General features: G+C 35.8%; 2 protein-coding genes across 4 annotated transcripts; both read right to left on the bottom strand.

Moving 5' to 3' along the window:
- Positions 1-10,017: 10,017 nt before the first annotated feature.
- Positions 10,018-13,099, bottom strand: LOC7460486 (polygalacturonase At1g48100). The gene is made up of 6 exons (XM_024595769.2): positions 11,837-13,099; positions 11,563-11,730; positions 11,312-11,356; positions 11,014-11,221; positions 10,838-10,919; positions 10,018-10,722 (listed from the first exon to the last, which is right to left on the bottom strand). Exons 1-6 carry the CDS (start codon positions 12,224-12,226, stop codon positions 10,221-10,223), a joined length of 1,395 nt encoding a protein of 464 aa, XP_024451537.2. The 5' UTR covers positions 12,227-13,099; the 3' UTR covers positions 10,018-10,220.
- A 1,723-nt stretch (positions 13,100-14,822) lies between these two features.
- Positions 14,823-19,653, bottom strand: LOC7460487 (shaggy-related protein kinase alpha). 3 transcript variants are annotated; one of them, XR_002980508.2, is made up of 14 exons: positions 19,408-19,652; positions 18,031-18,222; positions 17,794-17,886; positions 17,642-17,701; positions 17,250-17,522; positions 17,032-17,106; positions 16,786-16,842; positions 16,553-16,693; positions 16,411-16,461; positions 16,085-16,180; positions 15,908-15,991; positions 15,326-15,428; positions 15,089-15,237; positions 14,823-14,973 (listed from the first exon to the last, which is right to left on the bottom strand). XR_002980508.2 is itself a non-coding variant. In XM_024595770.2 (14 exons), exons 2-13 carry the CDS (start codon positions 18,142-18,144, stop codon positions 15,155-15,157), a joined length of 1,230 nt encoding a protein of 409 aa, XP_024451538.1. In that variant the 5' UTR covers positions 18,145-18,222; positions 19,408-19,653; the 3' UTR covers positions 14,823-14,973; positions 15,138-15,154. The 3 variants fall into 3 exon arrangements, 2 of the variants coding, with proteins under 2 accessions (XP_024451538.1, XP_002302794.1); XM_024595770.2 differs by having other exon boundaries at positions 15,138-15,237; positions 19,408-19,653; XM_002302758.4 differs by having other exon boundaries at positions 14,823-15,237.
- Between the last annotated feature and the right edge of the window lie 517 nt (positions 19,654-20,170).

The following is a 20,170-nucleotide window of genomic DNA, read 5'->3' as shown; positions in this document are numbered from 1 at the left end:
AAAATTCAAAGACCAGAAACGAGAACGACGGGCACCGAATCTATCTACGTCATTGCATATGCAAAGCTGACGTCTGCTTCTTCACACCATTCCATGCGCCTTTTTTTTTTCCTTTACCGACTTCATAAATTCTTAATTATTCTTGAAAAAAGATTCTGCAGGTGTAGAAAAGGCAAACACTAGAATAAAGGAGTGTTTATCGATGCATATCAAAACAGCATCCAGTAAAATTGACAGATGTTTGACTCGTCTTTTATTTTGAATTATTTTTTTAAATAAAATAATTATATATATAATTATTTTGAACATGTTTTTGTTATTAAAAAAGTTTTAAGTAAAAATAAAAAAATTTATACATACAATCATTGGAAACTATATAGGTTAATAAATGAAATGGACTAAAGTTTAGCTTACATGTTTTACATGTCTGATTCTATACTACCTGGGGTCATTTTTATATCCAAATTAGGATAAAAAATAATTATTCATATTTTTTTTATTTTTTAGCTATTTTCAAATTACTTTTTTAATTAGGTTTTAGAGTTTTAATTTGATTTGGTTTTAATTAGCTAAGTTAGTTTAACATCTATTTAAATTGTTTATAAATTTAATTCACAAGTCACATATTAATAAGTTATTTTAATTTAACAATTTAAAGTTGTTAAAAATATAATTTATATTATTTATTAAGAGAGAGACTTGGTCCAACATTTATGTTTTAAAAAGTTTCAGTGGTCAAGTCGCCTAGTTTTGCGGATGATAATTGGTCTGGACCGGTGAATGATGGGCACATGCAATCAAGTTCAAACTCCCGTGTAGAACAAGTACACCACGGTCCACCCCTAATTGTTTGATCAAGTAGATGCAAATTCATTAAAATTCTCAGTTTTAACTTTACCATTTAGCAAGATTAGATTCTCCAAAAAAAAAAAAAAAAGAGAGAGGCTAGATTGGTAATTACCTTCGAGCATACCAAGGGGACCCTTGATGATAAGACTGGGGAAAGACTTCGTTACATGTACCAAATTAACATTAACAACAAAAAACCTAAAAGATTAGATTGGTAGTGCTGTTGACCATACCATATGTTTTGGCAGTATACAAATTAATAGATTAATTTGAATTGATTTAATATATTATTGTTCAAATATTTATATAAAAAATAATATTTTTTAGTGTTTATTCAAGCTTATTTTTTAACTTATTAAGTTGATTGGATCATATCAAATTAATTTTGGTTTGATTTTTTTGAATTAAAAAAAACATTAATAACATTTAAGAATTTCTTTTTATATTAAAAAAGTAATTGAACTAACAACATAGCACGGGGTAAACTTTCTCCTTAGTCATTTTTATTTTACAATAAAGAATGACTAGCACAGCTCATGGAGGCCGACATAGGGTGATGGTGGGCTACTACATTAAAGTGAGTCCAAGACACGAAGATTAAAGGAGTGACCCAGAGAACTTTTCAAGGGAAATCGTCTGATAACAACAATAAAAACAGTATATAATGTCACTCATAAAGACTTCGAATCACCGGGGGCGGGGGGCGGGGAACAAGAAGAAGAAGACCGAGGGAGTGAGAGGCCAGGAGCCCACAATGAGGTGATTGGTGTGGAGTTAATTTGCTGGAGCATTGTTCACAATGGGGCGATGCGATTGAAGGGGTCAATTGATTGCTTTCCTTTCGGCTGTATAGTCGTTTTTTATCACTCAAAAATAAATAAACAAACCATCGAATACTTCTTTTCTCCATGACCGGAGGTATAATAAACCACCTCCATCCAAGCATCCATTGGTGAAATACTTCTTTTCTCCATGACCGGAGGTATAATAAACACCTCCATCCAAGCATCCATTGGTGAACATGTAATTAATCAAAATAACAAGGCCAAGGAGGTAGAAAATAAAAAACAAGGAGAATGAAAGGGTAAGAGAATTTTGTAGCTTAAATAGGAAAAATATCTCTTTCAGGGGAGAGAGGGCTAGTTGTTCTACATGTGTAATGACCCATATACAAAACTAACATATGAAATATATTTATCACAATACTACTGAGGTCACACTTCAAATTAGGACTCCAGACACTTTGGTTGGTAGCAAAGTCCTCCTCAGTAAGGAGATATTTATCTTATCAGGTTAAAGCCTAGTCGTTTTAAAGCTTAGAAAAGTTTGTTCAAGGTTTAAGAAAAGTCCTTCTCAATAAGAAAATTCTTATCTTACCAGGTTAAAACCTAACTATTCTAAAACTCAAGAAATAAAAAATATTTTATTTGAAATTTTGGTCAAATCCTAATGGATAATCACAAACTTGTTGTGATACCTATTAATTGATTTTTTTGTATTTTTCAAAATATAATGAAAATACAATTTTTATTTTTTGTATTAAATATGCATGAAAATTTTAGAGTTTGGCCATATGCACATAAAATAAAACATTTTTTTGTTTTGGAATCAGGAAATGTTTTAGAAATTTTTGGAATTTTTTTGAAATTTTGGCAAAAAACGAGTATTTTTAATTTCGGGTCAGTGTCTTATAAAATAAGTTTACAACACCGATATTGAGTGAAATAATTAGAAAAATATACAAGCGACCCATAAATATTTAAAAATTACCCTTGAAAGTTTTTAGAATTTTTGAAAATTTATCCAAGGTTTATTTGGCAAAAAAACATATTTTCTCTTTAAATGAAGTTGTCAAAATAGACTTGAGGGCATGTTTGCCAAACACACCCTTAAGCCAAAAAAACCTTTATCAAAATACTTGCCAAACAAACAAGACCTAACTTAATTGACCCTATGCCAAACCGATCGGGCTGACCCGAAATCAATGGTTTGACCATGAACCAAACCTAAAACTTTAGTTTAACCCAAAACAAACCAAAACAAAGTAAATATCCAAAAACATATTCAAATAAAAAAAGACACGAAAGACATAAAATTTCTTGACAAAAACATATCAACACACACACACACAAAATGAAGAGCACGATGAATGTTCTTTGTGAACCCAGAAAATGCAACTCTCATCATCGACCAGATATAGCAAAACCAAGGGCACAAAGAGATTATAGATCATGCAATGGTTAATAATCTAGCACTTATTCACTTTGATTATCATTAAGACATCATGACTTGACCAACGATGGTTTTAGTTTAAAACCAAAACTTTAAGGTTAAAATCATGAACAACATGTTATTAAGGCAAAAAAAAAAAAAACCTAGATTACTGGCTAACGAGGTCATGCGAAGTGGTTAGTGCTAAGAAATGGATCAAAATTAGTCCAAATCATATAGTTAAGGCAATGTTCTTCCCAATAACATTACCTAAAAAAAATACAGAAACCTAAAAAACTCAATATGACAAATATGCAACCAGACCGGAAAAAAAATGCACTAAGAGCCTAGAGAATGTACTAACCTTAGCAACTAAAGCTTAAGCATATTGAAAACAACTTATTTTAACTATTAAAATAATAAGAATTACGGAATCAAAGGCAGAACAACAAACATAGCATATATCCTATAGAAGGCCAAAAACATATTCCAACACTATTTCATAGGGGTTTTTTTTTCACATTGTTAACCATAAACAAACATTCATTTGGCTTAAACAAACTCAACTAACCACTAATAATGGTCTCAGAACATCAAAAACAGACAACAACCAAACCTTCAACATGTATTGCTATAAAGACTTCATTCACTACCTTGAACAATCAAAACAAGCTAAAAATGTATATCAACATAATATTTATCACCTCAGAGACAAAACTAAACATCCAAACTAAATCTTGAACAACACTTATGTTGTTACTCAATTTTGGACCCCACGTGCTGGAGACGGTGTATACCTCTTTTGAACCAAGTGTAGGAGTTTAGCTTATATTTGCAGGTAGATTGACAAAAGCAGAGAAGAAAGAAATATTTTTCGAACCCTGTTTGGGCTGTTTTCTGCCCTCTTTATCCTTTCCCTTTGCTGCCAAAATCATCAGGTTTCTTAGACTGACTAGGAGTCTTCATAATGCTAAAATCGTTCCTTCTTTATCTTGTTCTTAAGGTTGGATAAATCCCTTAGAATTTGCACTAAAAAAATTGATTCTTCTTCTGTTGCAATTTTTTGTTCCAACTTAGGCTCTGATTCTGACTTGGTTTCATATGATATCTGATCATTCTAGCTATATTCTGTCACTCATGACATGTTGAAGAATTGACCTACATGTTTATTGGGTCCTGGGGCTCACTGTTCTTATGGCAAACTCTCAGTCAGATTTGGACGCTCGGCATTGTCAGATCAGGAAACCCTTTTTGACCAACTAGATAGCGGCCAGATTTTGTTCTTCAAAATGAATTTATCTCACTTTTAACCCTTCATGAAAGCTGTAGACTTGTATGCGTAGATGAATTTAGGTTTTTCAATCTCCTGATTTTGATATCAGAAGCTCAAGATATTCCCATGAGAATATCTAATGAGAAAGTAGAGATTTCTATCGTGAAAAGGATTCTGACCCGAGTTTTGCACTAAAGAATCTGCTTCTATCATAAATGTGTTGTTCACAGTCCTTAGGTTAGACCCTCAGTCCGATTTGGGATGCTTGACATTGGCAGTTTCCGAATCAGATCAGGAATCCTCTTTTTTTTTTTATCAAATGTAAGAATATTACATATCAAAAATACGCTAGAGACCAGCAATACAAGAAAAAGGGAACAAAGTCCCTTGAACAAAACGTAAGCAAGACAAGCTTGCTGAACAGAAATCAGAGGGAACAGGCTCCCTTAAACAACCATAAGCAAGACAAGCTTGCTGAAATAGAACAATCAAAGGGATCAGGAATCCTCTTGACCAACCAGGTTACGGCTACATTCTGCTCTTCAAAAAGAATTTATCTCATTTTGGATCCCTCATGAAAGTTGTAGTTCTACAAGTGTAGATGAATTTGGGTTTTTAAATCGTCTGGTTTTGATAACAGAAGCTCAAGATATTTCCTTTTGAAATCTAGCGTGAAAGTAGAGAATCCTGTCGCAAGAAGGTTTCCAGCCGAGTTTGGTTGCAATTTTGTTCTTCAAAAAGAATTTATCTCACTTTAAACCCTTCATGAAAGTTGTAGACCTGTATATGTAGATGAATTTGGGTTTTTGAATCTCCTTATTTTGATATCAGAAGCTCAAGATACTCCCATGTGAATATCTAATAAGAAAGTAGAGAATTCGGTCGCGAGAAGGATCCTGACCCACATTTTGCACTAAAGACCCTATTTATGTCACAAATTTTGTTGATTATTCTTAGGTCATACTTTCAATCATATCGGGATGCTCGGCGTTTGTCAGTTTCTGAATCAGATCAGGAGATCCTTTTTGACCAACCAGCTTGCAGCCAGTTTCTGTTCTTTAAAATGATTTTATCTCACTTCGAATCCTTCATCAAATTTGTAGTCCTGAATGCGTAGATAAATTTGGGCTTTTGAATCGCTTGATTTAGATATCAGAAGCTCAAGATATTCCTATTTGAATATCTAGTGTGAAAGCAGGGAATCCTGTCGTGAGAAGGATTTTTGCCCGAGTTTGCAGGGACACAATTGCAAGATGCTTAAAGTTTGAAAACCAATTGCAAACCAATTTGAAGCCCCTTTTTTGGACCAAGGACTAAATGGAAAAGGTGCAAAAATAAAGGAGTTGATTGAAGATAAAATTAGAATAAATTTTGCCGGATGAAGAAATTAAAGAACGGGGATTAGATCAGAAAAGGAAAATAAGATAGTTGATCACGTTTTGCTCTCATTTTTACGATGTCGTACTACCTTTTGTTTTGACACAAACCACACAGCCCCTTGATGAAAATATAATTAACATAACACTGTCCATTTGCATTGTGAGAATAATGCCTCCCCATCTGCAATTCTTTCCTTTTTCTCAGCACAGCTATCTTGGTTGATTTCTTCCTTTTATCTGTAATTTCCTGTTTGGTTTCCATGTTTCTCTCGCTTGATTGGAGAGCTACAGACCATGTTTTTTTTGCCTCAGTTCAAAGGAAATAGTTGGTGCCTCTTGGTCCCAGCTATGGAAGGAAAAAAAAGGAGTCACACCATCCTCTAATGACTGGAAAGAAATCACTTATGATCATAGAATCAGAATCAAAATATTTTAGTTTCCTATTTTTGCTTTATTTGATCACCTGGGGTTACATCCTAGAATTAATGTAATATTTGTTTCCTAATAAGAGCTGTGATTAGGCTATACAAGCCTCCTCTGCTGGGAGGAAAACGGGGGAAAAAGAGAAAAAGGAGCAAGAAAGAGAGAGAGCAGAAAAACAAAAAAAATGGAAGAGACAGTGCGAGGAGAGGATAGTGCAGATAACAGGGGAACATAGGGGTTATTTCTTTGATCCTTTTGTCACTATGAAAGAAAAGAAAAGGGAAAACAGAAAGGAAGGAGGTGGAGAGTAGAAAGCAGAGAAAACAAATGGAAAATATTAGGTTTTCTTAAGATTATCAAAAGCCAAAACAAGCAGGGACTGCCTTTCGGTCTCTGCTCCATTCCCTGCAACAAGATCTGCAGAAAAGAAGACAAAACCGAAGCTAAAACCAGTAAAGAGAAAGGGACGAAGACACAAAGTTAAACACAAGAGACAGACGCAAACAGAGAACAAAGGGAAAAGGGATGGAACAGACGAACACAGACAGACCAGCCAGCGCGCCTTCAACATCGCTGCAGCTCCTTCGTTTTTCTCCAGGTCTATTATTCAGTTTCTCCATGCATTTCTTAGTTGCATGTGTTATTGTTCAAGTGAAATTTAATTCACTTAAACAGTGATCAGCCAAGGCATGCGTGAGGAAACTCACGCATGCCTTTGTGCCCAGCCGGGTCACTGGTTTGGGCCAGTGACCCGGCTAGGCCTGCTGGGTTCAGCCCAGCCACACGGGTCGAGCTGGACCCAGCCCCCTAAAAAAACGAGTAATATCGTTGTTTTTTTTGTATTTTTTTTGTGATTTTTTTTTGTATTTTTATATTGTAAAAATACAAATCTCGTATTTAGAATACCTGGTTTTCAACGCAATGTGACATATATATATATATGTTTGCATGCATACGGCCAATACCCTAACATGTTTTGAACGTTTTGTTATAAAAAAAATATTGTAAGTTTCAAAAATGTATTTTCGCATGGATTTCTTAAACACAACAAAAAAATTATTTTCGTGCATTTCTGGATTTTACAACATGTTTATAAAACTCCAAAGGGTATTGGCCAATATTTCAAAAAATACAAAAAATCTTATTTTAGGGGGAATTCATCTATTATTCACGTTAATGTTTGGATAAGGAAATCCTAAATGAATGAATATCCAAAATATTATTGGTAATAACTTGTTATTATTCATTGTTAATGTTTGGATAAAGAAACCCTAAGTGGTAAATATCCAAAATAAGTTTTTAGGAATAATAAGTCATCACACATCCTTCAAAGAAGCCTTGATTATAATTGAGGATATTTTAATTTTTGACTCCACGGTTTACGAGCTGTGATAATATGAAACACTAAGGTAAAAATAGGCTTTTAAAACGCCTTGAATTTCCTTAGATTTCTAAATTTTTGTCCCTCCTCCTTGCGATTTACGAGTCGCAAACTCTTGAAATACTAAGGGAAAAATGAGCTTTTAAAGCACATGGAATCTCCTTGGATTTCCATCTTAATAAATTTAGTTTGAATCAAACATAGATTTCAAGAGATCTGTATTGGTTCTCCTTGGCATTTTGTAGACATATCTAAATGTATGATCCATATTGGTCAAGGGTTCTTGCTTTTAGACTTTGAACACAGATCCATCCATCATAACAAACCTATCCTAGGAAAACTAATTAAGAGAACACCAACACCATAACAATTATAAGGCAAACCAAACATCAAGCAGTTTACCTTAAGTAGGGTGTACTAGGGGTGTTAATACCTTCCCTTTTACACAACCAGTCACTTGCTTTAAACACACATATGCATACTAAAACATGACATGGTTAAACATAAAAAGCAAACATCCATTGCATTTAAACTAACAAAAAGCTTTAAGAAAAGGCATAAAGGACACTCAATGCAGAAGATAACAATGAAAACAAAATGGAAAGGGAGGGGATGTGCTCATTAAACTACATCCCCTTATCAAAGTTGAAAACTTACCTCATCTAAAGATGTTGCCTCCTTGGTTTCTTTCCTTGAGTGATGGTGAGTGTGGTCATGTAGTTGTGTGTCTGAGAGTAAGTAGAGAGCTTGGTAACAATGGTGAGGATTTATGGTTCAAAAGGTAACCTCTCTTTTGGTTCTTTTTATTCTCCCCTCCTTTTTTCCCCTTTTTTATGGTCTTTTGCCTCCATTTTTAAAAGGCCATAGGGATCCTTGTTTTGGGTTGTTGGACCATTCTCTCCCATTGATGTAGAAGAATCAATCATATCCATCTATTAAGGCTACGGTTCAGGCTTTGTAGTGTTGTAGAGTCGACGAAAAGGGTATATTAGCCAGCCTAGTTGGTTGGGGCATGGGTTTTGGCTTTTTTGTAGCATCACTTTCAAGGCTATAAAAAAACTTATATTTTGTCTAGGTAGGAGTACAACATTCAAGGTGTGAGGGGGTACATTTATTATCTTGTTCAAAGAAGAGATGAGGGTCATTTTGAACTTGAAAGATGGCAACAAAACCAGCTTTCTCGATGCTTTTAGGGAGGAAAAAGATCTATATAGCCAGACAACAAGTCGTCTAAATTTGTTTTTATTTTTTAATATTTGGACTTATCAAAACGGTGTTGTTTTGGTCAAAATGCATCGTTTTATTTAAATGAAATGAAGTCGTTTTGATAACCTTTGGTCATTTAAGGTTCTAAAATTGAGATTTGATCAAAAGTCAAATTAGTCCCTGATTTCTTGACTTCTTTTAATTGCACTTGTAATTACCTTATAACTTTTAATTTTACGCAATTTCACCTTAGTCAAACTAAAACACTGAACCCGAAGTTCAACATCTTTTCTATTTTAGTTATTGGTTTCTAATTTATACAAATTGATCCTCAATTGACCATTTAACTTTCAATTTTCTTCAATTTGACCCCTGATTTCAATCCCTAGTGTTTTGCATGTTTTACAAGTTGGTTATTGGTTTCTAATTTCTTTAATTTGACCTTTAATTGACCATAAACTTTGATTATTTTGCAATTTCATCCTTGATTTCACCTAATTAAGTTTGGAAAAATTAAATTTTATCCTCTAAAATTCTAATCTTCTCAATTAAGCTCAAATTAAGTTTCCAAACTTAATTTTTTAAAGGCAAACGACATGTATTTTTTTGAAGAAAAAAAATCAAACGACACATTGCTTGTTGTGGCAAATGACACATCATTTACTGCCTATAATTTAGCTATTATTATGGTGGCTGGAAAATCAAGAGAATGTTTTTTCATGTAAAAATTATCTTTAAGTCCATTTTCACCTTAAAACACTTAATAGCACCCTTACACCCAAAACCAATTTATCAAGCAAAAAAAAAACTCAAAAACAATCCAAAAATACAAAATCAAATCGAGAAAAATTCTTTCTTGAGACCGATCTATGTTTTCAAACAAGATGAAAGTCAAAAAACACTATTATCGAACTTCTGTAATCAAATAAAACCCTTTAATACTAAACTTAGTCAATTTAGTTGTCAAAATCATGACAATGTACCGAGAACCTTTTTTTTCTTTCATCATTTTCCAATGAATTTCTCTTTCCTCTCTCAACCCTGTTAGTATTAGTATGCTCTTACACATTAATTGTTAGACCTTATTGGATACTTTTGTGACGTTAATTTGTGATTTCTGATGAGAGTGTTTGGAAACTCTTTTCTTTCTTTCTTGCAACAAATAAACTCTTTTATTGCCGATTTTAATGCGACTTCTGTTTATATCGATGATTCTTTAATGTACTTGTTCTGCGGTTTGCCTGTTTACATGCATTCTGTGATCATTTGAATCACAACCAATAAATCCCCATCAGTTAAGGTAAAAGAGATATGCTGAATGCATTCATTGCACTAAACATGTTATATATACAAATATGGATGTTTGGATAATGAAAAAAAAAGTTTGAAATTGCCGGACTCTTCAGAAGGGATTTTTTTTATATATAATAAAGCCATTAGCTCTTCAGATGGGATTGGATGGAGAAAAGATTCGAAAAGGCTCTAGCTAGCAGTTGAGTCAACAGTAATGCATGTCATTATTCAAGATTGATCCGGGAATGCCCTCCATCAAGCAAGAAACTGGAGGAATGGTTAGGGTTTGTGAATCTCCATATGCATTCCAACAATATGGATCCAGTACTGAATATCCTTCAGCAGGAAGAAGCTCAACATCTGAGAGTGTTATGTTGGTACATGGGAGTGAGTCACTGCACGCAAAATGCATTGGCGGGCTTCGAATATTGTAAGTTCCCTTTATGTTTTCATAGAGAATTTCTGATACTGAAACGGCAGATGTTTGGTTGGCGCACCTCTTGGTGAGGCAGTAGAATTGGTCAATTATAATCGGATTCCTGACGTTGTCCATGTGAATATTACTGAAAGTTATTCCTGATACTGCTCCCGATCCACCTTGCCATGTCTTGATTCTAACTCCATTATCCGAGACTCTAATCACCGAGTCCCTGACTGTGATATTGGAAACACAGGCTCGTGAATTGTGATTTCCTAGACTCCCGATGCTGGTTTTAATACGATCAAAGGGGAAATTTGCAAAAAGATTAGCCTGCAAGTCCATGAAAATGTGACAGACCAAATTCCAAGATTAGAGCCTTATATATAACATTCTGTACATACCTGATTCCATGACTCGGTCCACATGTGATGTTCTCTATGTCCACATTAAAACAACCTGACCCTATTGATACACAATCATCGCCTATGAACAGGTGAATATTGAACAATTTGATGTTAGTGAGCTTTTGAGGGAAGCTGTTAATGGAAATGAGAAAGATTTATATGTTCTGACTAACCGTTAGAGATCACTGAATTATATATCCCAACACCATTGGTGTTCTCTATATGAATTCCATCAGTGTTGGGACTTAAGGCAGGAGCGGTAATGTGAATTGATTCTACATGAACATTCTTGCAGTTGTCAAATCTGAGGTTGAACTGTGGGCTATTCTTGATTTTAAGTCCATGGATAGTTAGGTTTGAGCTCATGAAGAACCTTATGGCCTGCATTTCAAATGTTAGGTTTTACTGAAAGAATTCAATAATATTTTGAATTGGGCGTGAAAATAAAAGGTTCAAGTGTAGATGACTTACAGTTGGACTATCACAAGGTCCAGGCATTGTTGTTCCATTTATTCCCTGTGCCATAAACGTAAAGAATCACTAACACAAAGCCGACCCAAGTTTTTCAGGCTGTAAAGAGTTTTTCAAGAAATGGCTTGTGAGTGATGCTAGTTTTTTATCATATATTTACAAAATTAATGAGCTCCATTTATTCCTGACATGAATCACTAACACAAAGCCGACCCAAGTTTTTCAGGTTGAAAGAATTGTTTCAGCAGTACCTTGTGGGGTTTACAAGGAAGATCCCACCATTTCTCTCCTCTGCCATATATCACACCACCTCCTTGAAGTGACATTTCATTTATTCTGTAGAATACAAGCCATTGACGTCTGCTGTTCTTCTGTGGCCAAGAATCAGGTCCATCAGGTGGCATAAGAGTCCCATCAACCTTCTCAATGAACAGAATATAACCAAGCAATTACCAGAAATAGTAAGTCTTTTCAAACCTTAAAAGGCACAAAGAACAACCTGACATGACTGGCAAATAATATTACCTGAAACACTAGACCATCTTTGCAAGGACCAGAGAAAATTGTAGATTGGATCATGAAATCAAAACCATAAGGAACAAGGATGACAGCAGGATCAACTTGGTTGCAGGCCGCATCCCATGCCATCTTGAACGCGTCCGTATCATCTATTATACCATCACCTATAGCCCCAAAATTTCGTACATCAAAAACTCCACTAGAGTTATAGCCACTCCCATCTGAAGGATCAGCGGGCTCAGGTGGAGGAGTGGGAGGTTCGGAAATTGTGGATGATCTGTGATTTTTATTGTGTTTGTGGTGTTTTGTATGGTTATGCCACCTAGCTTGGGTGCAAAGGAAGAAGCAAATGAAAGAAATGCCAAATTCTAGTAAAGAGAGACGAGAATGCTCCATGTTAAGTTCAACTTGGTAGAAGTCTTAAATGGTGGAAACAAAAGAGAACTCTTCTAGAGTCTTTCCACTTGCCGGACCTCAAAAAACAAAAACTGTTTGAATTGCTTTTGCACTACGAATTATCAGAAACTAGATCAAAAGACTACCTGACAATTAATATTTGAAGTTGAAACAAGCGAGATGCTTGTTCAAGTGACCACTGCGAGCACTAGAGCAACTTGACAAAGACCAAGTTTGGCTTTGGAAAGTATACAGAGCCAGAAAGGCCTGTTTCCATATTTATAATAAGAGTGGATAGTGGAGGTGGCTTTGAAAAACACTTGCACCTTACCACTTCTTTTAATGGCTTTGGTGGCGGGAACCGACCGAGTTCCTTATAGGCTTTGGCTTTTCTTTTTTTCTTTGAGAATGTGGAGTCTGCAGATGACTGTTCGGGAAAAAGGTAAAAGTAATAGCAAGAGTCGATAAGCCCCCGTGTTCCTCCCATAACTCTCACTTTCATCGGTCCCCAGCTTGGTTATTTCAGCGATATCACGTTTTATAATAGGTGTAAGTTTGACACCATACCTGTATGAGAGGATCGAAATTGATTTTGTGACTGGCACTGAAATTAGTGAAATCTCTCCCTAGATTTCAGCATTGTTTAAATTAAGCAGTGTAACAAATGAAGCTCTATCTGAAAACACATCTGGTTTGGAGCCTATGTGCAGTTCAACACAGCTGATCATAGACACATGCACTTATGGATGCAGATAATTTCCATGTGGTTTCCCATGATGATGGCAAAACCCTGGCTTGTGGGAAAACAGATTAAACTGAATCATTTCCATGGCTCTTGAGCTGTATATGCATATGGTATTTTGAATATGATTATTAGTGATCAAGGAAATGTTTAGCCCAACACTTATGTTCTACTACTTATGTATTGAAACATGGAAAATGCTTGTTAGTTGTCAAAGGTCTTTTTACAGCATATTGCAGCATCTCCACAGAAAGAAACTTTTATCTCAGTGGGAAAAATAGCCTGTCATGTAAGCAATGAAATTGAAGGGTGAAAGGACAAATATTGGTAACCATCAGGTTTTGATTGAAATAGCTTAATCAACTCACTGTCACTTCAACCCCTTGTTTTGCAGTTACTACTCTCATGTATGATTCGAAAGATACAGAAAGGCAAACATCCACTTTCTGGAAGTGGTCTGCTTTAGGAACTGGAGGGTGAATGTCTGTCTAAAATTAAGTTATCTTTCCTTGTAGTGGAAACTTCACTTGGAGCTCTGGTAAGTCTTGTTGAAGCTTATCTTATAACCGACCAAATCAATGCAAACATGTCTGATCATGGTTTCTCTCATCGCCCCTTTCGGTGATATATATCCAATGATGCCCACTTGAGGGGTTTAGTGCTTGTTATCTGTAGCCATGAACAGTTTTTAGAAGCATTTCTGTTAGTAATATGATTTTAGCATCCAATGACGTAACATTTTCTGCAAGTTAATCAAAGCAGAACAGCACACTAATTCAAAGTCATAATGATTGACACGTCCATTTCCAGTGATCTAAAGATCAAATGCTTAACGCGAAGATTGGTATGGATCAACTTGTTCAGCATTTCACTAAGGTTCCTATCATCTTGATACTACATGCAGCATGGATTCTGTCTTCTGTAGTATATTTTTCATTTTACAAACTCTTAAAGTGGTGTGACGAAGCATGCTTAAATCAAAACAACCATTTGTTAAAATAAATCCATTATATCTTATTCGGTGTTGCCACCATACCTTCCGAATTCGGAATCTGTACTTGGCAGAGTTTTCAATAAACAGAATGTCTTGTGCAACAGAATCCAGAACGTTTCAATTTACAAGTCATTGAACCACCTTCTTGTCCTCTTTGAAAATCGTAATGCCTGGATTCCTGATTCATATGAAGAAGACCAAAGTCTGCACCATTGCTATGGATACCATCAAAGACATAACTCAGTCATCTGATGCCAAGAATAGATCGAATTTAATCCTAGAAAGATTACTAAAGCTTGCTGAAGGCACAAGTAGGAAAGGAATGACTCTCAGACTCGAGATTGTAGATTATTTATTGAAAAAAAAATCCATCTCCACTGCTATGCTGTGGGCTTATTAATCATTTCTCAGATCACTAAGCCTGACATTGAGAGGAGGCAAAATCCATATTGATGTCCCAGTATTCTTTATGATCAGAATATGCCATGGCGGTTCCATCATTACTTCCAGTCCACGCATGTCTAAAAGCGCTGTAGTTAGGAACAAAAGTAAGCCATTGACGCTGCTCGCTTTTGAAATTTGGGACCCAACAAATCCGCCGCCTAACATGCCGACTAATGAAGTCTAATATTTTCAACCCCATATACAGAGCATTCATTTGATTCACTTTCTCGAATAAAACGCCATCCAATCTTAACCCTTTCTATTACATTTCATTGAATAAATCCTGTACGGCCAAGCCCCGTTGGTCTATTTGACATCCATTAATCGTGCGAGGATAGATCAAGCTGAGAATGATGGGTCGCTTAATCTGTTTTGCAGCTAAAATACAAAAAAAAAAAAAAAAAAAAAACAGAGGAAACAGAAATCTTCTTCCAATGTAATCCTCGGGATCGAATTGTAGCCAAGAAAATTACATAAGTTGCAACTTGTCTTTCACTTAAAGATTAAGGGTCAGTAATGCCAGGAGGTCTTAATAACATGCTACGCAGAGCCTTCTTTACCTGCTCTCTACACAAAGATAGAAGATGAACATAAACTTCAAAATAATTATGAAAATGGAATAAATGAACTGGGGATGCATAACAAATAACACAGCTTGCATATGATTCCACATTAAACAGACCACTAGCTACTTCTCTACAGTGGAGCACCATTTTCTGCAAGGAGCATACCGCCAGAAAGGACAGCATCACAACCCAAGGAAGGCACACTGCTTTCTTGCATGCTCTGGGATCAGCTTGACAAGCATCTCAACTGGCACTCCTTTCAGCTCTGACACGTAGAGTAGAGAGAAATCAATAACAATCATAAACAGGAACTTCGAAGGAATTAATGAATGAATATTGAGAACAGATCATACCATGAGGCTTAAAGTTGAACAGTGGTGGAAGGATGCGTCCATTAGGTAAACGGGCGTTAGGATCACGCAGCTCATCAAAGAAGGGATGGATCAAAGCCTCCAGCTGCATAACAAAATAAATTATAAGAATAAATAAACAAACCAAAAGCATTGTCACTAAAAAAAGGCAGCCACAAAACAAAAGCTTACAGCTAAAACCTAAAGAACTCGTTCATTCAATCGATGCTACACCGCACATACAATAGAAAGCTCAACTACAAGTCAAGAAGGTGAATGCCTAATTGGGGTTCCCTATTTCCCTAATATTCTGCGGAAAAACAGCACATCTGAAGCGGGGATTCCTGAGAACTGTTTCATGTCTTAAATGGTACAGCTGAGTCAATGAAAAAAAGATGCATTATGTGCCTGGAATGACTTCAAGAAAAAAAATACAAAGAGTCACAGGCATGAACCTGGAGGTATCTTTGTACAAGGTCACAACACATTTACAATCAGAAAAATACAACAGAGTAAGTATTGAGGGAAGAAAAAGCCATTCAAAGAATAATTTTTCATTTGATCTAGCTGGAATTTTATACTCACAGCTGTGCTTCGGAGGTTTGGAGAGTACTGTAATAGTCTTGAGACAAGGTCCACAGCTTCAGGAGGCATGCGCTTGTGGAATATCTAGCAATCACAGGAGGCAAATAAGTGAAAAATTCATGTCATTTGTACGAGCTTATTTTGTAGAGACAAGGCAGAATCAATATTTTCAGGTACCTTGTGCCATGGGTGAGCTTTAATTTGAGGAAATTTGAACTCTGTGTAATTAGGATTCATGCACTTAATTTCCTCCCTTGTTGGGGTACCCAAAACCTGCATGAGAATCACATAAATTGTAAGGGAAAAAGAACTTACAGCACAGGCAGTTAAAGAAAGCTAGAAATTTCAAATCTCAGCAACATAACAAGCAATGCTCCCTCTAAGTTCATTATAATTAAAACTTCACCTCTTGACCAATTGTGCTGGATGGGAGACGAACTGAAAATGGATTTTTCTTATACAGACCAATCTAGCACTTTTTAAGTATCAGAAACAATTATTACCTTTATAATTTCAACCAGCTGGTCTACTCCGCTCTCACCCGGAAAGAGAGGCTGTCACCAATAAAAATATTTGTTACTTGTATAATTTACTAACCCCAAAAAAAAACAGCTAAACAAACTTGTAAAAAACAAAGCCTCCTACCTGTCCAAGCAGTAATTCAGCCAGAACACATCCCGCAGACCAGATGTCAATGGCAGTGGTGTACTCAGTGGCACCAAAAATAAGTTCAGGTGCTCGATAGTACCTAGAACATATGTAAGATATGTTTGGTTCGCCTTTAACCTGTCAAAAGTAATCAGAATTAGAATAATACATCTTATATACATATCATAACTCAAAGAATGATAATAATTCCAGCATAGAAAAATCCATACCAAAACTTTTGCACTTCCAAAGTCACATAGTTTCACTTGGTGCGTATGTGGGTTCACCTATTACAAATAATAAAAGGAGATTCACAATAGAGAAAGTAATAATACAAACATCGAAATAGGATCGGCATATTACAAGAATACTACAATGCCATCTTAAAAGCACATTTTGTAGTTTGCTGCACAAATGGTCCACGTTGCAGGTGCTACTCCAAGTAAAAGAAAAACCAAGCACCCTTGCCAACGTACCAATAAATTTTGAGGCTTGATGTCTCTATGGCACACTCCAATACTATTGTGAATGTAAGCAAGAGCTCTACAAATCTGTTCATGAGTACGAAAAAAAGGATCAAATAAGAGCCATATGCTAATAAACTCCACTCGTTAAACCACTTGTCATATAACCTATATCTAGTGTACAACAAACACGCTTCTAATAGGAAAGAAAGCACATATACAACTCATACCTGATAAAAGTAAAGTTTGACATATATCAAAGGCATCCTTTGACTCATCTTATAGTAGTGTTTGATTACACGATGGATGGTCTCAGGGACATACTCAAGTACCAGGTTAAGATAGAGTTCATCTTTTTCAGTTGTTGAGAAGAAACAGTGTTTCAAAGACACTACATTAGGGTGGTCTAGCAGACGCATGGTTTGCAGCTCCCGGTTCTTGTACCTTTTATCTTGCAGAACCTTTTTAATAGCAACAGTTTCACCAGTCTCTAAACATTTCGCCTGAATACCCATGCCACAGAGAAAAAGAAAGAAAAGAAAATTTAGTGCCTCGTCCAAACAGTATGAGAATCATACAGCTAAAAAAATAAAATCAATATTATATCTAGATAACAACTTACCTGGAATACTAGTCCAAAAGATCCATGCCCAACAACACGCTCAGCCATATAGCTTATTGTCTGCATTCATCAGGGATTAAATTATATCATCACAAAATGAAAACAACACCAGAATTTATTTGACCAAGAGGCTAGAATTTAAAGATAATAACCTGCTTTGGCTGGCCATTTTTGCCACCAATAGTCGTGACGATTATATGACCTGTCTCGGTTCCATTACCATCAACCACAGCTGCTTCCATTTCCTGTCCAACATTAGACATTTTCCTTCCAAGTAAATAATATTGAAACCAAGCAATCAACACACGTGATGGGTAATGAAAATGATGATAATAGCAAGTTGGAGGAAATGGATAATAGCAAGTTGGAGTAGATGGCAGCTAGCATACCTTGTCATCACTAATTTTCATGTCATTCATCTCTTCAGGCAACTTATCAACACCAGTTGTGTTTCCAAGTGTATCTCGCAATCCAGAGGCAGGGACAACACTTACAGAAGCCATTTGCTCAAAAAAGAAAGTACTCAAGAAGATCCTCTTACAAATTCACCTTGCTAGCACTATAAAAATTCAGTAACTCGCCTGTGTAAAAGACTAATCAAGTTTAGTTGTTTCATGTAAAAGAAACAGGGTACATCATCAATGCATAAGCGGAATGAGTTACCCTTTGATATTAAATACAGTTTGCAAGCTGATAAAAGATAGTTTTCACACAACAACAATCTTCACAAGGAAGAACAACAAAAACAAAATGCATAAGGAGCCATCCATGCAAAGTGCCAGCATTACAGCATGTCGAAGTGCATTCTACTTAAATTCATGCAATGCGTCGTTATTAAGACCTTAGTAAGATCTCAAAGAGTTAATTAAAAAACTTTCATGTTGAGAAAGTACTACTATGAAAAACTTTTTGTAGTAACAAAATAATTTTGCAAGCAAATCATCTGCTTCTTACAGACCCTAAATAGATAGATTTGAAGATCAATTAGACTTGGGATAATAGATACTGTCGAAGGTTAAGAAATTAATCAACTTAAAATAGAAATTAATAGCCAAACTCCATTGGACACAAAGTTGCAAGCCAAGCTCCTATCAGCACTCAAGTAAACAGCCAAACACTAAAATTCATGCGGTATTCTGACACTGAAAAGGACAAGGAAAGGTGAAAGATGTTTAATTTCTTTCACCATACACACAAATCATTAATCTCAAACACGTTTGGCGTGGCTAAACCACATCGTTAGTTTAGGCAGTTTTTTCTCACCTCTCTCTGCTAACCCCTGCCAACAAAAGGCATAAGAGATAGCTAAATAAGTTTAACTGAGATGGGTTTTTGTCAGAGCAGCCAAAACGGAAGTTTGCTCGAGATGGGATTTATTAAGTTTTAATTTCTTTCCTCTTAAACAAAAATGCAAGTAAGTTTTTTTAATAAAAAATGTAAGTTTGTTTTTGAAAAGCCACCCACTAAAACACATTTTGAGTAGAGAGAGGCCAAGCAAAATTAAATGAGAGGATAATGAAGATCCACAAGACTCACAAATTCTGTGTAATTACCACAAGAGGAAAAGGATAAAACAGCATAAACTACTAAGTAGTAAAAGAAATAAAAGTAAAGATCCTTCCTGATGCACACACAGATCAAAGCATAACAATGTAAATAGCCTGATCCAGAAACTAAAAACAAAAGGACTCAACTTCAAAAAAAGAATCAGCTTGTAAGAATCCATCAAAAATAAAAATGAGCAAAGAGAAAAAAGAGGAACTTACCTAGACTTTGCAGATCAGGTCAAGAAATTGAGGGGATGAAGGGAGGGTATTGCAGGGAGAGGCGAATTCATGACCGGATTTCAACAAGCAAAATGCTTTAAAGAATCGATTATAGTTCTAGAGAGAGAGAAGAAGGGGGGAAGACAGAGAAAGGGTCAGGACAAGGTAGTTTGATGTAGCTTTCTTTGGTTTGGATTTTGGAAAGTTTTTACCAAGTACTACTCTATTTTGTTCAGCACAGATAGAGAAAGAAGCCATAAATATGTGTGTTGTTCTTGTATTTTTCACTTTCCTTCTTTTTGACCGTTCAACACTGGCCTGGACCCCACTCTTCCACTTTCCCTGTCTCCTCTCTGTTTTTTTTTTAAATTATTATTATTATTATTATTAAAAGGAGAGAAAAGCTGTAGAAACCAAGGCTTACAAAACCTTGGAGTAACATCTCCAAACGCATGATTAGCAGGTCAATCTGCAATTCTATTAGCTCCGTGATAAGACCAGCCATGGGCGTTGAAAAAGAAGACAGCTGCCTATAATCACCCTGTAAAGATGTCGAAGAAGTTAAAAGATGAGCACCGACAGCAGAATCAGGCTCCACCAAAGCCTTCCTGTATCCTTCATTCCAGCCTATCTCCAATCCTAACAAAATACCCCAGAGCTCAGCTCACAACACTGAACGAACACCAATGTGATGAGGCTTCCCGCAGTGGCAGTAACCAAGCTCTTATTAAAGGCCCATCAGTGTTCAACTTAACCCAGCTTT

Source organism: Populus trichocarpa, chromosome 2 (genome assembly GCF_000002775.5).
Source record: "Populus trichocarpa isolate Nisqually-1 chromosome 2, P.trichocarpa_v4.1, whole genome shotgun sequence".
Lineage (NCBI taxonomy): Eukaryota > Viridiplantae > Streptophyta > Magnoliopsida > Malpighiales > Salicaceae > Populus > Populus trichocarpa.
This window is presented reverse-complemented; position numbering and strand designations above follow the sequence as displayed.

Bases quoted from the DNA above. Each gene is read 5' to 3' on its own strand.
- LOC7460486 (XM_024595769.2), bottom strand. From the start codon at position 12,226: ATGGAGCATTCTCGTCTCTCTTTACTAGAATTTGGCATTTCTTTCATT. The intron at 11,222-11,311 runs GTAAGTCATCTA...TTTGAAATGCAG, and splicing joins GACCTTGTGATAGTCCAACT to GCCATAAGGTTCTTCATGAG. The intron at 10,920-11,013 runs GTTAGTCAGAAC...ACCTGTTCATAG, and splicing joins TAATTCAGTGATCTCTAACG to GCGATGATTGTGTATCAATA.
- LOC7460487 (XM_024595770.2), bottom strand. From the start codon at position 18,144: ATGGCTTCTGTAAGTGTTGTCCCTGCCTCTGGATTGCGAGATACACTT. The intron at 17,107-17,249 runs GTATGAGTTGTA...ACTCATGAACAG, and splicing joins TCAAACTTTACTTTTATCAG to ATTTGTAGAGCTCTTGCTTA. The intron at 15,429-15,907 runs GTGAGTATAAAA...TTTGTTATGCAG, and splicing joins CAAACCTCCGAAGCACAGCT to CTGGAGGCTTTGATCCATCC.